We start from the raw sequence: 18111 nt of genomic DNA on the forward strand, positions 1-18111 counted from the left end.
AAAAGACTTAAAAACATTAGGGATCTTTTCCTATATTAACGGAATAATAGAATTTTCACTAAAAGTATTTGTGCTTCTATAAGAAACATGCCACCTCTAAGGATGTGTGATGCTAATGTCATAAACAATATTACCATAGGAGAAAAAAAAAATATATAGCATCGCTTGAGAGCTTATGAACTCATAAATAATTTCCTTAAAGTTGAAATCCGGGCTAAAGCTTACTAATCTTAAAACTGCTCCCACCCCTCCGCTAACACCTAACTACCCTGTGGAAAAAATATCTGTATACTTAAAAAAAGAGAAAGCGGGACCCATTATCTGTCACCAGATGGGGGTATCCCACTAAATAAAGGGACTGTACATGTGCCTAACAATGGAGACATATACATACAATATAGATAAAAATCATTCTTATTCATATATGCAGATGAAAAAAAAGATTTAAGTATTCATAAAAACATGTCACATCAAGATCCAATTTTGTCAATACATTATAGAAAGTGTACAACAAGCATAGAAGATCGACATGTTTCGCTATATTTGCTTTTTCAGGATGCACGCTTGAAACAAATCACTATTCCAGACACATCAACAGAATGCAATCATAAATGTATGGCTTTCATCAATGTGGAGTGTCCCCTTCCCATATAGAAAATGGAAGGTAATATACAGCAAGCCAGCACACAGGTCCTCTATTTACCAGGTCTAATCAAAAGGAGGAGGAGCACCAAAGGTCAAATATAATGAGACTGTTCCAAACAGGTGTATATTCCTCCACTTCTCCCTTTATTTAGCTTGACATGCCATATCCACCCTGCATAAATCTTCTACAATGTCACCCGATATTACTAAATCAGCCAGACCATCAATTATGAACGGCATAAATCACATGAGCCAACAGGTGACACCATAGAAAATTAATGTAGGGTGGATATGCTCATGTTGAGCTAAATAATGGGAGTAGAGGAATATACACCTACTTGGGACTGGCTGAGAATTTGACCTTCGGTGCTCCTCCTGAGGAAGCAAATATAGGGAAAAGCTTTGATCTTCTATGCTTGTTGTACACTTTTATAATATGCTGACACAATTGGATCTTGATGTTACATGTTTTCATGGATAATTAATCTTTTTTATCTGGATATTTAATATTTGATTTTTATCTATTTGTACTGTATGTATATGTCTCTCACTGCTAGCCACATGTAAAGTCCCTTTAGTTAGTGGGATATCCCCATCTGGTACCAGATAGTGGGATTCACTTTCGTTTTTTTATTGTAAACTTCTTCTTTGATGGTGCCACAACGTGGAATTATCTATTAGGCCCAGATCACATGCTCCTGATATGGTAAAAATATCTGTATACTTACCTATTTTCGGGAGACTCCAGTCAAGTCACATGATTGGTGCCCTGTGTCATCCAGCAGGGGCTTCAAGGGAGGGAAAGGAGAGCCAACAAGGTATATTCCACAGTAAGCCTATGGATGACATGACCGCTCAGGCATTCCACCCGTTGTTGGGGCACTCTCTCCCCTCCTCTCCCCAGCCAGCATTGCCTGACACAGGGAGGTGACTGGACTGGAGTTGGCTGAAAATAGGTAAGTACAGTTAGGTCCATATATTTGGACACAGACACAATTTTAGTTTTTTTTCCAGTATAGACCAAAACATATTCAAGCTATAGTTATATAATGGATATGGGCTGAAAGTGCACACTCTCAGGTTTAATTTGAAGATATGTACATCCAAATTGTAGGAAGGGTTTAGGAATTACAGCTCATAAGAGTAGCCATCCCCAATTTTTCAAGGGACCTAAGTAATTGGACAATTGAATATAATCATAAATAAAATGTTAATTTTTAATATTTTGTTGAGAATCCTTTACTAGCAATGACTGCCTGAAGCCTGGAACCCATGGACATTACCAAAGACTGGATTTCCTCCTTTCAGATGCTTTGCCAGGATCTAACTGAAACTGTCTTCTGTTGTTCTTTCTGCCTTTAGTTTTGCCTTCAGCAAGTGAAATGCATGCTCAATTGGGTTGAGATCAGGTGATTGACTCAGCCATTGCAGAATATTCTTTCCCTTTAAAAGCTCCTGGGTTGCTTTTGCAGTGTGTTTTGGATCATTGTCCATCTGTACTGTGAAGCGTCGTCCAATCAACTTTGCTGCATTTGGCTGAATCTGGGCTGACAGTATATCTCTAAACACTGCAGAATTCATCCGGCTGCTTCTGTCTTCTGTCACATCATCAATAAACACCAATGACCCAGTGCAACTGGAAGCCATGCATGCCCATGCCATCACACTGCCTCCACCATGTTTTACATATGATGTTGTGTGCTTTGGATCATGAGCTGTTCCAAGCCTTCTCCACACTTGTTTCTTCCTGTCATTCTGGTACAGATTAATCTTAGTTTCATCCGTCCAAATAATGTTTTTACAGAACTGCTCTGGCTTTGTTAGATGTTTTTTGGCAAAGTCTAATTTTTTCTATTCTTCAGGCTTATGAATGGTTTGCACCTTGTGGTGAACCCTCTGTATTTGCTCTCGTGAAATCTTCTCTTGTAGACTTTGACAATGATACGCCCACCTCCTAGAGAGTGTCCTTCACTTGTCTGGATGTTGTGAATGGGTTTTCCTTTACCATAGAGAGGATCCTATGATCATCCACCACTATTGTCTTCCGTACACGTCCATGCCTTTTTATGTTGCTAAGCTCACCAGTGCGTCCTTCTTTCCTCAGAATGTACAAAACTGTTGATTTGTCCTCTCCTAATGTTGCTGCGATCTCTCTGAAGGATATGTTTCATTTTTGAAGCCTTACAATGGCCTTTTTCACTTGCATGGACAGCTCCTTTGAACGTATGATGTAGGTTCACAGCAATAGATTCCAAATGCAAATACCACACTTAGAAATAACTCCAGACCTCTTACCTGCTTAAGTGATGAAGAAATAAGGAAGGAGTAGCCCACACCTGGCCACGAAACAGCTTTTGATTCAATTGCCCAATTACTTTTGGTCCCTTGAAAAAGGGGGGATGGCTACTCTTAAGAGCTGTAATTCCTAAACCCTTCCACTAATTTGGAAGTATATACCCTTAAACTAAACCTGAATGTGTTCACTTTCAGCTCATATCCATTATATAACTATAAAGTGCAGCGCTAAACATATATAGGTACTGACATATACACAATCTGATTGTGTATATGTCAGTACCTATATATGTTTAGCGCTGCACTTTATTTTATGTTTAGTATTGTCTTCTAGGGGTTATTGGTACCTCATTTGTGCATAGCAGCTTTACAATTGTTTATTACTAAGGCGCTTCTTCCCAGTCACTATTATATAACTATAGCTTGAATGTTTTGGTAAATACCTAAAAAAAAACTAAAATTGTGCCCGTGTCAAAATATATATGAACCTAACTGTATATGCATCTTTCTCCCACAGGGTAGTTTGTATAGGTGTTGAGGGGGTGGGAGCAGCTTTAAGATTAGTTAACTTTAGCCCGGAATTCCACTTTAACTGGATTTATGTGTCTTTTCTGCCTTTTGTGCATAAACCAGCCTATTTCATGAATAGCACACACATACACTAAAGCCTCATGTCCAAACCATCCATTGCGCTACAGTCACACCACTGCATGTGCAGGGGGGAGCAACGGAGAAAGGCAGGAGAGGAGCAGTGTATACAGTGACTGGCTGTCACTATGGGGTTTATTTACTAAAGCTGGAGAGTACAAAATCAGACTCAATTCTGCATAGAAACCAATCAGCTTCCAGGTTTCATTGCCAAAGCTTCATTGAACAAGCGGAGGTTAAAAGCTGATTGGTTTCTATGCAGAAGGGAGTCTGATTTTGGACTCTCCAGCTTTAGTAAATAAACCCTATATGTCAGTGCCGGTTTTTAAATGCAATTGGCGGGGGGGTTTTTTTTCCTTCACTATAGCTCAGAGAATCAGCTGTCACTTTCCCCAAGCTAAAAGAAACAGTTTCTTTTTAGTTTCTTTCCTGAGCTAAAAGAAACAAAGTTTCATTCATTGTCTGAGCTATAATGAAGAAAACAAAAAGCCGGCAATTGCATTTAAAAACCGGCCAGTGAGGGAGCCTCTCTGTATACACTGCTACCTCACTGTATACACTGCTCCTCTCCTGCCCCCTCCTTGCACACACTGCTGCCACCCCCCCCCCCCCCGACCAAAGATGGCCTGTCACTCAAGTAGAAAAAAAATACAAAAAAAATTGGATCCTCTCCACCCCCACATACGCAGATATTTCGGTTTAGTTTTCGGCCACATACATTCTGAATTTTTGGTATCGGTTTCAGCACCAGAATTTTCATTTCGGTGCGCCACTAGTTAAAACCATCATCAGGTTTTTTTTTTCCTGCATGTGTCCTGTTGGAGAGCTTGCCTTATTCTTCCTGTTATAGAGACAACATCAGGTAAGAGGAAATTTCTCCAAAGACAAAAGGGAAATTCTCTGTGACATAGTTACCACCAGAACAAGTGCCCTGGTGAAAGATACCCCTTCACCTTCTGTTGTGGTGAGAACTCTAACATATAGACTCTGTCTATAACCGTCTAAACTTAATTATCATATCCCAAAAAAAAAAAGCACTTTGCTTTTAGATAAATGTTAAAATGAATGCAGCGATAAAACGTTCTGATGCGACTCTGTACTATAGGTACTGATGTCAAGAACACAAATAGCACTGACAGCTTTGTACATTCAAGCAGTGCAATACATTCATCTCTGTGAGTTTGGTCTGAGAGTTATATTGTGTCTTTTTTCAGAAACCGATTTTTCTAGTGTATTGTTCTTCATTTTTCCGAGAATCTCCTCTTCCTCTTTTAATCTACACCTCGCTGTATAAGGCTTACTGTTATCCATCCATTTTCTAAAGAAATTTGTGAAATCCATTTCAGTGTACTTCTGCAAAACTGTTCCCCTACATATCACAAGACAACTCAAGCTTCACTCCTACCAGCTATCATCTTGTTGTGTGCAATTCTAGAATATAGTCTGTCATGAGAAATACAGACTGCCACTGCTGACTCCTCGGAAATATATGGTTGTCTCTAGACATGTGCATTTTGTTTTGATATGGATAAAATATCTTTGCAGATTTGTTAATATGGACATAATTAAATGTCGATGAATGCGATGTAGTTATAATGAAATTAACAAACGCATTTGTTTCATTCAGATGACATCACATGATGCGATTACACTTCAGGCCCATGGGGAAATTAAATTATCAAATTCAAATGATTCGAATGACAAATGGATCCAAATTTAATTCCATTATTTAATTCAGATGCACATGATGCCAGTCAATATTGTCCAATCAGCTCATGTCATTTCTCTTGGTGGGGTTGGACTAGCATCCAAAAATATCAAATCCTTCCCATTTGATAATATACGAATACTAATCGCCTAGATTGTAAGCTCGAAAGAGCAGGGCCCTCGACCCCCTCGTGTGTTGTATTGTTACTGTCTTGTCTCATGTTCTGTCCCCCTTGCTACTGTACAGTGCTGAGTATACCCTTTGGCGCTATATAAATACTGTATAATAATAATAATACTACTAAATATATAGCACACTTCCATAAAAAATGCTAAATTTTTCAAATCCACCGGGACCAACAAATATACGAAACGAATGCCAAAGATACAAAATTAATTTAAAAAAACAAATCAAACATAACGAATATGATGAAACAAAATTCTTCAATGAACAAATGCACCTGAAACTAAATGAAACAAAAATTTCTGGCGTGCACGTGTCTAGATGTCATGCTGATCCTCTGACTTGAATACTTTCTGAATCACTGACTCAAAATATGTATGAAACAAATGAAGTCAGCACTCCTGCTTGCTTGTTCCAGGTTTGTGCAAGGCAGGAGATAAGCATTATAATTCAGGTGAACAGCATTTTCAAAGGTAAAAGCAGCAATAGCAGCCTATATGTTTTCTAGTAAAGAAAAAGGAAAGTTACCATTGCTGACCTCATTCTGAAAATGCCAATTGCCTGGCTGTCTTTGTATCAATAAATCTGAAAGTGTAAGGTCCCATTCAGATATTGTGTTACAGGAACTAGCGTACCTGCTTGCAATCCTGAAAGAAAAATTTCCATGTGTCGTGCATATTGAAGCCCATTCACTTCAGTGGGCTGCCCTATGCATGTATGTTGCCCAAAAGAAGCTCCTGCTCGAGTGGTAAGCTTAGTGCAATTTTTAAATGTGCGTTTTGCCACAACTGCTGCGCGATTCTGTCGCTCAACAATTGTGGCAGAATCACACCATGTTTGGGGAGCCATTAAGAACAATGCCAACCAAATGCATGTAATGTGTATAACTGCAGTTGCCATCACTGCGATTCTCCCCGTGATTCCAAATCGCCTAATGTGAACGTGGCCTAACCCAAAACAAACATGATGATCAGAAAAACCAGCTTACTTGTTCTGGGTCAGTGACTGAACATTTACAGGCCACGGAATCAGAATTAAAAGCAGAGAACTAGTAGAAGCAGGTTAAAGATAATATCCCCCATACTTACTCTGTATAGGTTTCCTTTTTACACAGATGACTTGCATTTATTTTTATGTAGAATTCCAGCTTTACTTTAACTTTTGGGCAAAGATGGCATAAAAAAAAAAAACCTATTTCCTTTACATTCCTATGTGGTCGCTGTCATTTACTGCAGTAATATTAGCTACATATAGTATGAGGCACTGTATTCCACAGCAGTACAGGCAAAGTTAGAAGCTGATTGGCTATCATGCAGAGCTGCACCTGATTTTGCATTCTCCAGTTTTAGTAAATCAACCCCATAGTGTTGCTTATACCATGTAAAATCATGACATGCATTTAAATATATCACAATTTAAAAATGTCCTATAAATGCGGGTCTGTCAATGCCAGTGTAAATGATACCTTAGGGCAGGGGTTCTCAACCTTTTGAAGAATGAAGGCCACGTAAGTGATTTGATAACTGGTCATGGGCCACAATGAACTATGGGGGTTTTACCGCCCCCCCAACCGTAGCTGTAAATGAGCACTTATGCAGGCCATAGATGGGTTGAAAACCAGCGGGGTTTTTTTAAAAACAAAAAAATCGGTCGTTCGATAGGCCGACGTTACCACCCACAGTAAAAAAAAAAAAAAAAAAAAATTGCCCAATTTTCGTCCCGTCTACGGCCAGCATTTAATTACTTCTGTCCCTGCAGAGAGCTCCGCTATTATATTTGAAGTTAAAAAGTATAGAGGTTACAACATTGTATCTATTTGTAGCCATTTCGGATACAGATGTTTTTATTCGGATACAAATGGATACATTGTTGCAACTGCAATACTTTTTCATGTCAAATATAATAGCGGACTGGAATTCTTCTTCTTCTTTTTCTTGCAGGTCACGGCTCATGCGCAGATTTTTTATCGGTAAAAAGATCAGCCGATTTGCCCATCATTGCCGCGAAAATTGGCCGATCGGCAAAATCGGCCGATTTTTTTCCAACTTTACCAATTAAAAAAAGTGCCAAAATCTAGAAAAACAGCCAACCAATTAACCCATTATCGGTTAATTGGACCCATCTATGGCCTGCATTACTGTCTTGAGCCCCCTATGTGCTGCTTTCATACTGATGTGTTGTGGCTTTCCTGCGGGTTAGCTGCTCTTTGCCATAGACTTCTATTACATCTTGCGGGTGTTGTGCACTTTCTGAAAGCGCACTCTTGCACTCAAGAGTTTTGGTGTGCTTTCAGAAAGCAGAACAAACCTGCAGGATAATACAGAAGTCTAGAGCTCCGTGAATAATGCACAAGAAAGCCGCAGGTGCAGATCAGTGTTCAATCAGCCTAATAGTTGTTAACCCTTTATGTGTTATTATGCCCAGTGTATGTTTTGTTTAATACACAGACTTTCTTTTTCCTTTTGTAGCCGCTAAAGGCATCCCTCTCCAGGCTGCTAGAAAGGATTAGAGGCACAATGCACTTTGTATTACTCCACCTAGGACAGGAGCCAGTGCTACAGAGGAAGAATCAGCTTACACGGTCCTGCACCCTCCGCTGCTGGAACCAGCTCACTGCACTCTGATGCTCTGGGAAGGGGAGTCAGCAAGCTCAGATCGCGATCAATGGGTTGTCAGCCTCAGGCATCCACTTCCCTGGTTTGGGGTTTCAAGCCACATTAGAGCACCCCTGTAAATACTAACAGGGGCTTCTACTCGCGCAGTGCTTGAAATGTCCTACCTTCCCCACAAACCCAGGAAATCTCTCCAAAATAAGGGAAATCCTCTCTTGGACAGGTATTATTGCAACAAGTGTCCTCATTGGAAGATTACCTGAGTTCTGCGAATGAATGAACTGTAAGTACTGTCGGCTGCCGTGGCCAATGGCTTGTAGTTCTCAATGAACTACGAGGGTGCTGGTGAGGGTACTTGTAGTTCATTGATTCTTCCTGCAATTCATTAACCGTCTGCCAGTATGGGGGGTATGGGCAGACAGCTGTACTGAGTGTCTGCAGTATCTTGATATTACACCTGTGGTTTGTGATTGTAGACATTTTTTCATTTTTTTGTTTTTACCTGATAAAAGATGTGTATTTATTGTTTTCATAAAAGATCCTAGCCTTAAAAAAAAATAAAACAAAACTGGCTTCATAAACACTTCGTACTAACCTCCCTAAAGGTCTGATTATGTCCATATTTCTGAGCTCAAAGCGGTACATTTTTTTGCATGGAAATATGTATTTTTTTTTTATTGTAGGTCTGTAATTCTTAGGAATAACTCACTGAAATCTGTCTGAACAAGAGTCTAGTAAACATCCCGGGTATGTTAAAATTTGAAACACAAATCATAAATTATAATTTAATAAATAATCATAAAAAATAATATAATAATAAATGTAATTCAAGAATATAATCAAACCAAAAACACTGAAATTTGAAATAAAGCGCCAAGTTCGCACATCACTGAGCAAAGTCGCAAAATCGTTTTCAGTGTCGGTGACGAATTTCCCCTCAAATCATTATCACTCAATTCTGCAAGTAGTTCTAATTTACTATCGCTGTTCTCTAGTTGGCTCAGTCTCTTATCGCTGGTCTCTAGCTTTTGACCTAAAGGGACGCTTTTTGGACGCTTCTCAGTTTCCAGGCAGAAAGAACAGTAAAAATGTAGGCAGGGCACAGGACAAAGCACTCGGAACAAAATGTATGTGAAATGGTTTGATACAGTAATGTTATACTATGTGATTTTAGCGTATTTTTCACATTTTTAAATTTCCCGCCGTTCCATCCCCGTACGTCCTGACATCGCAGGGGACGGAACCCAGAAGAAAGATGCCGAACATTGCCGGGGACGCTGCAGGGAGGACATCGCGGGAGTGAAGGACAAGGTAAGTGCAGAAGGGATCCCAGAGCAACGCTGCAGGGTATTCCCGAGTGTAGCTCGGGGTTACCGCTTGTGGTGCTGAAACTTTACCCCGAGCTACACTTGGGAATACTGCCAGGGAGGTTAAAGTAGCTAGCCTCACATATCGAAGATCCTATGAGTCCCCTTATGAAGGCAATCAGACTAATTCAATAAAGTCCTTTTTTCTTGAAGCGGAACTTTACTCTCTCAATCAACATGACCTATTTTTAATTCTTATGCTGCTAGCATTAGTAAATAGGAATGTATATTATATTTACTTGTTTTAACTTTTAACCTTGTTTTTACATTTCTTCAGTTTCTTCCTGGTATTGTGTGGGCAACTCAGTTTACATGCCGCCCAAGACTGTGAGCAGGCAAATAGGTTCATTTTTATTGCAAAAGGGACATTGTTTCTTCTGTGATAATAGCCTGCCTGCTCGCAGTCTATTGTAAAATGACTTCTACTTTAGATGAATATTATAGTGGTTGTTCATGAAATTTGTTTAGCTTTAAAGTGGTTGTGAATCACAGCCAATGAGGAGGGAGCGGGGGCAGTGCTGAGCCTCTTCTGTGTGTCTTATGAGCACACGCAGCGGGGCTCAGGAGCGAGCATGCACCAGTGCCTCCATAGCACACGGCTTGCTCTCGGGACACTCGACAGGGGGAGGAGTGCCGATAGGGGACCTGAGAAGAGGAGGATTGGGCTACTCTATGCAAAACCATTGCACAGATCAGGTAAGTATGACATGTTTGTCACTGAAAAAAAAAAAGAAGTAAACCTTTAAAGTGGTAGTAAAGTCCACTTTCGTTTCTTCTTTTTAGGGGCCCCCAGGTGGGTTATGCCATAATGTAGTAGTATTCTAACGATCGGGACCCAGAACTCGCGCTTCCGCGTCACCTGATTGCTGTGATAGCCTCTGATTGGCTATCACAGTGATCAGTTACTGTGAAGCCCGCCCCCCTTGTTTTCTCTCTCTGAATGGAGGAGAGAGATAAATTCTTACTCGCGGTTCTTTCAGAGAGGGAAAAAAAAGTCTGTGTACAAAACTAAATAAAACAATAAAAAAATAAACAAAAATACCTAGATCAAGGTTTGATCTAGGTCTGTGCCAGGGTTAGTGTTTGGGTCAAGGTCAGGGTCAAAGATCAAGGTCAGTTTTGTTTTTGTTGGTCAGGGTTTTCTTTTAATGTTCAAATTAGTATCCGTGTCAGTTAGTGGGTAGAATAAAAAAAAAAAAAAGCAAATTGCGCACTATTGTTCCTGGGATGTACTATGGGTACATACAACAACTAACATATACATACAGTATGTGGTATCACTGCAATCGTCAGGAGCAGGAGAAACGTTTTTGGGTTGTTCTTTGGTGGTAGGTTATGGTAGTAGAAATATACAGCTAAATTTTACAAGACTTTTTTTTTTTTACGATTTTGGCCTAGTTTTCCTTTGGTAATAAAATAAATAAATAAATCAGGAGATATCGATTACCATTTACCACCAAATGAAAGCCCAATTTGTCCTGACAAAAACAAGGTATAATCCACCTAGATGCACAAAGTAGTTGTGATGATGTGTACGGTTTTACTAACTCATGTCAAAGTTGCAAAATTGTGCGTAGGCATTAACATTTGTTTTACCCTTAGGGATGAAGGGGTTAAAGAATAATTCCAGGGATCAGGGTAGCATGCATCCAGCTTGAACCAACGTAACTACATATATGCCATATCTGGTCAATGCCGCTGGAAGCTAGAAATCACTGAAGTATGCACCACTACTCTTCTGTTCTCACCTTGCTTCTGGATCCCGCGCACTTCTGCATTGTGAACACAGGAGGTCGGCTGTTCGGCACAGTCGCCATTCACAGAATGCTTTGCATTTTCTATATCAATGAAAAGCATTCTCTGATGGGAAAAGGTGGGGTGGTAATGTCACTCTCTCCACCTCATAAATCAGAGAATGCTTGGCATTAATTCAGAAAATGCAAAGCATTCTCCAAATGGTACCCCTGCTGAGTGGCTGATCTCCTGTGTTCACAAAGCATTAGGCCGGCAGCTCAGCATAGGACCCAGAAGCAAGAGGAGATCATTAGCGTATAGAAGTCTTTTTCAGCAATTTGCAGCTTCCAGAGGCATTGGCCAGATATGGTATATTCATATTCAAATGTAAGTGCAGCGCTAAAGCATAAGTGACAAATGCAATCATAAAGTGCTTATGTGAATAGAAGAATAGAAGTGTTCATACAATATTCCAGTGAAATAAATCAAATACAACGTCTCAAATCACATAGAATCATAAAAAAAATTCTGAATATAAAGTGGATAGTCCATGGCACTGCAGGTCACAGAAGTGCCAAGTCATATATGTGTGCTTATTTAGAAATAATGGTGATTATACATAGTCTGTGGCACTACAGGTCACAGCAATGCCCGGTGTTCATGGAACTACAAGGTGCAGCAATACCAACCGGGATGCTCAAGAGTGCTGATGATCCAACATAGGAATCCACCACCTTATATGGATGTGCACTCACCAGAACGCTACTTGTATAATAGCATTAATGCTGATCCTTATGGGGGGGGTCTCAGGAAGCAATAAATAGGGATCCCTGCTGTGACCTGTAGTGCCACAGACTATGTATAATCACCATTATTGCTAAATAAGCACACATATATCACTTGGCACTTCTGCAACCTGCAGTGCCACGGTATATCCACTATTTATATTCAGAATGTTAGTTTTTTATGATTCTATGTGATCTGAGACTTTTCTTTATTTCACTGGAATATTGTATGAACACTTCTATTCACATAAGCACTTTATGATTGCATTTGTCCCTTATGCTTTAGCACTGCACTTACATTTGAATAGATTACTGTGGGTTTGTTACCTTACCTTTTGTGCTAGTGGCTACCATATTATCTGCGCTCGCCTCATATCCTATGTTATATCTATGGTATATGCATACAGTAGTTACATTGGTCTAAGCTGGAATAATGTAACTATGTAGAACAGGTCAATGCTTGGAATTATAGGGTGACAACACTATCCCTGTCATGCAGTTGTGTGCTTACATTGTCATCCTGCCACACAGACTTTGAATGGAGACTACCAGTGATGTTTCTACACCAGCATGGTTCACTGTTCTCACCATCAGGGAACCTGCCCTGAGAAATGTCATGTTGCCATCACTGGAGTACATGCAGGTGGATAGGAAATGGCTGCAATAAGGATGTATATGATCAGCAGGATGGAGATGCAACATTTCAACAGCTTTATTTTTTAAAGGGAAGTATGGCCAAAGCTTTTAAGGCCATACTTCTCTTTGGGGTGACAGGAGAGCACTTATTTCAGCATTCCTGTAACCCAAATTCAGCCAACAGTGAGTTAAAGCCTGCTGTCAGCTGACATCACCGAGCCAGTCCAGACTCATCAGAGATCCTGACAATAATGTCGGGATCCACCCAGATGCCAGACAGACAGTTGGCTCAGTCTCTTCGCATGCCGTTGAGAGCCTGAGCCAGCCACTTCCCCAGCCTGGAAGGGCAGAGCAGAGAGCCGGTGATTGACAGTCACCACTCTCTATTCAGTGATGACTGAGAACTGAGCGATCAGCAGTCATGTGATCGCTCAGTGCTTGGTCTTAGAGCTAGCAGGGGATCAATGCTACAGTATATAGGGGAGTATGAATGTTTATATTTTTGTAATCTCACACATCTCCTTTAAAAAAAGAGCTTCACTACCCCCCCTGGGGTTTTTAATGCCCTCTTACACTTTTAAGTTGGGTTATCTTCAACCTGGCGAATCCAGCATTGGTTTGCTGGGATCTGACACACAGCCTGCACCAGCATCTCTTCTTCTATCATTAATAATAATGTGTGCCAGATTTGCGCTCCTCTGACCAATGTACTGCAGATGAAGGGTCCTGGGATACATGACATGCATATTCCATAAGGCTTCATGAGTGTTGAGAATCAAGCCAATGGGCGGTTCAGAACAGAACACTTAAATGCTTGGCATTTTTTTTACCTCAATGCATTCTCTGCATTAGGATAAAAATACCCCAGTACCTTTCTGTGCCCTAATTCCACACACTTACCTGCGGTCTGTAGTCACCAGCTCTGGTTCGCCCTCTTTGCCACTTTGCCGATCTTCTAGGTTCTGGAGGCAGGCACTAAAAGAAGCGACTGCTGCCCCCAGTCAAATTACTTGGTGGAGGGAGCAAGGACATGGCTTACCAGGCACTATTTCTGTATATGGACTAGAGATGAGCTTGGGAATCCTCCAAACTCATCTCGACCCAAACTTGCGTTCATTTCTCTTTTAAGTCAATGAGCTTCGTGCCAGGTCATTCTCACTAGCAGCTCACATATACAGAGGTGGGCTGCACGGCAAGAAAGACAGCTCATCAGGGTGAAAAAAAAAAATGTGTGGGTTTGGTGTTCAGCTGGAGATGAGTTCAAGGGACACCCAAGCGCATCTCTAGTCAATATAGACTACAGACGATCACAGCACCAGCAGGGAGCATGCAAACACAGGTGTCTCCTTAAAGTCTTAAGGTTTTTATCTTCATGCATTCTGAGTGCAGCCCCCACCAATACTTACCCTGATCCAGTGATGTGCACAAGCAGTGGGTGTAGCTGGATCCAGCAATTTGCACAAGAGCTGAGGCTCTTTCAGCTCTCTCCCTCCTCATTGGTTCAGGCACAGTAATAAGAGCCATTAGCTCCTGCTGTGGGCAATCACAACCAGTGAGGAGGGAGTGGGGGGCGGGACTGAACCATGCTCTATGTGTCTTACTGACTCACAGGGGTGGCTCGGGAGGGAGCCCACATGAGTGCCTCCAGAGCAAGTGGCTTGCTATGTTGGGCACTCGTGGAGGGGTGAGAGAGGCCAGGAGAGCCAGTGGGGAACCAAAGAAAAGGAGGAACGGGGCAGCTCTGTGCAACACCACTGTACAGAGCAGGCAAATATAACATGTTTGTTATTTAAAAAAAAAAAAAAACCTTTAGAATCATTTCAACAAGCCCACTGCTAGCAGACATCTGTCCATGCACACACTCAGCTAGAGACAGGAAGTTTAAAAAAAAAAAACCTTTCTATGGAAGTGCGGACATTTTCTACCACCCCAAACCCCCCTGAACAATCTAAGGGTAGATTTAGACATGTGCTTAAATCTCCTTTTCCTATGAAGCTTAAAGTGTTACTAAACCCACAACAGTAAAATCAGCCTGTATATGTAGTAAAGCATGCTTGTTATACTCACTGTGGAACCTAAGGGGTTAATCATCCACATTGTGTAAAAAGGCTGTTTGATCCTGTCTTCCCTGACCCTCCCCTTCTTCCACAGTCCCCAATCAATCTGCTGATAGACCAGAACCTTGGGGGCAAGCTGCACATGCTCAGTTTAGTGTGTAATGCTATAGTTTTTTTATTTTGGGAGGGAGCATGTGATCAGCACAGGGCCAATCAGCCTCATAGGACCATCAGTGGAGAATGAAAACACCTCCTACAAGCTTCAACCAGTGCTTTGCTGGACACTGATAGAAGTCACCGGACTGCTATATATTGGTGATGAGAAAGGGTATTTAGCAGTTTATATTTACTAAAATAATTATATTTCCATGTTCTGTGTACTGTGGGGGACCAGATAGAGTGAATGTAGGGTCCAGGGTTTAGTAACACTTTAATCTGCATTTGAATTGCCCTTCAGAGGCTACTGACAGGCAGTGAGGGAGTGATGTGATGCCTCCTCACCTGTAGATTTTACCCCCATTTTTGCCAAGAAATGAGCAACAACTGCATGCCTTGCATGTGGTTGAGGGGCGTTTGTGACTTTCCCGTTTGTTGGAGCGTGTAGTGTTTGATGAGTTTGCGGCCTACAGATTGCGACATTATTATTTATTTCAGGTACTTCTATAGCGTGGTCAGTTTACGCAGCGCTTTACATATATGTTACATACACATCAGTCCCTAACCCTCAAGGGGTGTACAATCAAAAGTCCTTAAAGCGGAGTTCCACTCACTCTGTAAAAAAAATAAAAGTCAGCAGCTACAAAAACTGCAGCTGCTGACTTTTAAGAAACAGCCACTTACCTGTCCCACAATCCCACAGCAGACTGTTTCACCAGCCATCCTGTATTCCAGGCGCCGGGATCTTCAGTGTGGGCACCCAACTGTGACAGCTTGCGGCTTCGCAGCCGGGTGCCAACTGCGCATGCACGAGTAGCGCTGCACTTCCTGAATGGCCCCGTCGTCTTCTGGGACCTGTCATATGTCCCACAAGACTTCGGGGAGGGTAGGAAGACAACTTCTGTTTCCGATCGCCTAAGCAGAAGTGGGAGCAGGTACCTGTCAAATTCAGGTACCCGCTCCCCAAAAGGTGCCAATCCTTAATGGGGAGCAGGGGGGGGGGGCAATCTTTAAAGCAGAACTTCCCCTTTTGGGTGGTACTCCGCTTTAACTTACATTCATACATACACATACTAAGGCCAATTTAGACAGGATCCAATTAACCTACCAGCATGTCTTTGGAATGTGGGAGAAAACCGGAGTACCCAGAGGAAACCCACACAGGGTTTTGGGGTGGTTGGGATTCGAACCAACGACCCTAGTACTGCCAGGCGGGAGTGCTAACCATGTCAGGTAACCTTTGCTGTGGGTGCGAAGCATCATGATGGCAGCATGAAACACCACATCTGCTGCCTATTGCAGCTCAAGGGGGGGCAGTTGTCAGGTGGCAAAAGCATGGCTCAAACGCGCAGTTTTGCTGCCTCCCCTAACGCACGCCTAAATGAAGACTGAGGTGTAAGAGAAATAAAACACAAACCAAGATAGTCGCCACTGTAGATGTTGGAGGGAGGGAAAGGGTTAAATAAAGCAAGGTCTAATATTGGAGTGAAGCATTGGACCCCCCCCATGCTGTCACCACCCCTGTCTCTAACATGTACTATTTCTGCTTGTTCTGCCTCCTGAGGATGGCTGTCATCACACAACCCTGATCAGGATCACACCTGTCCACAGAGCACAGATTGTCAGGGCCCCCCCCCCCCGCTCTGCTGCCTTCTGGAGCCCCTCAGGCTGTGCGGATGGTGACAGGGAAGTCCTGGTGACACCAGTGTCAGGAGAGGAGACATTTGTCCCCATAGTACGCACCTCCCCGGTACTTTAGAGACGTTCCTCTTCCAGAACTGCTTTCTCCCCGCGTCGCTCGCCATTTCCTCTCCACATCACCGACCTCCCGTGAAAAATAGACGGATCGCACCCGGCTGTTCAATTTTTTTCCCCAAAACCTCCTATCCACTGTGTCTGGAAGTCGCCATGTTTGGACAGGCAACAACCAACCCTGCCATTGGTCGAACTGACAACCTGGGAGACGTCGCCCAATCAGAAGTGGCGATGCTTAGCATCACGGAAGTCAACAAACTTTTGCCAGCACTTAAAGGTCCCTGTAATGTATTACTGACGTCCCGCAGACCGGCGTTCCGCCCACTTCTACGTCAGGGATCATCACATGAGAGTGACGAGAGCGTCAAAAAATAGTGTCTCCGCCGAGGATACCGCCATTTTTATGGTTATCTCATGGGGAAGAGAAGGCAGGCGTTCTGTAATATAATGGAATGTGAAGTAAAAGTTCTTCGTTTCATGTTCCAGTCACGTGGTAGATGAGTTCGCAGACTTTTGTGTTCTGAGATATTGATCTTTTCATGATTATACAGCCACGCTATTCATTTATTTTTTCATTTAAGACCCTGTCTGTACTTGCAAATCACATGCAAAGTCGCACCCTATTGTCCGCAATTAAAATGGTCATATAGGTGCGGTTCTGACTTGGTTGGAGCCACACCGATTTCTAAATTAGTGCATGCATAGACATCTAGGCAGCAGGGGTGGACTGATTCATGGGGCCCCCGGGCAATAGGGGATCATGGGGCCCCTGTGTCCTCACCCACACTCAAGCCACACCCCAAAAAGCCTATGAAAGGTACTAGGGGCATCTCATGGGACCCCTACTGACCCTGGGCCCTCGGGCAGTGCCTGATTGGTCAGTCCGCCCCTGCTAGGCAGATGTCTTGCAAGTCGCAACACAAGTCGGAATGATATCCGACTTTGAAATCATGCAAGTTCACTGTAAGTCCCACAATTTCAAAGTCAGGATCGGTGTGACCGGGGGATGACAGAGAACTTGGCACCACCACACACCTGTAAAGATATACATTCCAATTGAAAGTACATCTGTAATCACAATTCAGGCTGCCATTGTTTGTAATATCCTTTCATTCCAAGACATTGGGAGTAGAGTTGTCACCTCAACCCTTTAAAACGGAACAGACCAGGCTTTTTTTCAGCGGGAAAGTGGGGGGACACAGTTCCGTCACCTCCAACACTAAATGTATGTAATGACAAGGGGTGCTGGGGTGTGCTGGAGGGTCTATTGATGCTGGCTACTGGGGGATCTATTGTCACTGGAGAGGATCTATTTTTGTATGGTAGTTATTGCTGCTGGAGAAGGATCTGTTGTTGCTGGGAGGTCATCCCAACCACGGTACCACCTGCCTGGAGTTTGCATGTTCTCCATGTGCCTGTATGGGTTTCCACCGGGTGCTCCGATTTCCTCTCACACTCCAAAGACATGCTGGTGGGTTAATTGCATCCTGTCTAAATTGGCCCTAGTATGTGTATGTATGAATGTAAGTT

At 42.4% G+C, this 18111-nt stretch overlaps 1 protein-coding gene across 2 annotated transcripts in view; it reads right to left on the minus strand.

Annotated features, from left to right (window-relative positions):
• Window positions 1-16784, minus strand: part of TBC1D22A (TBC1 domain family member 22A) — a 642021-nt gene extending 625237 nt beyond the window's left edge. Inside the window, exon 1 of one of the 2 annotated variants that reach the window (XM_089684779.1) lies at window positions 16570-16782. In XM_089684779.1, coding sequence (XP_089540905.1) covers window positions 16570-16631 — 62 coding nt within the window. In that variant the 5' untranslated portion in view covers window positions 16632-16782. Of the gene's footprint in view, window positions 1-16569 lie in introns of both variants that reach the window. The other variant, XM_089684788.1, reaches the window with a different exon arrangement.
• Between the last annotated feature and the right edge of the window lie 1327 nt (window positions 16785-18111).

Source organism: Staurois parvus, unplaced genomic scaffold, assembly GCF_062004578.1.
Source record: "Staurois parvus isolate SC_StPar_1 unplaced genomic scaffold, SC_StPar_1.0 ptg000019l, whole genome shotgun sequence".
Classification (NCBI taxonomy): Eukaryota; Metazoa; Chordata; class Amphibia; order Anura; family Ranidae; genus Staurois; species Staurois parvus.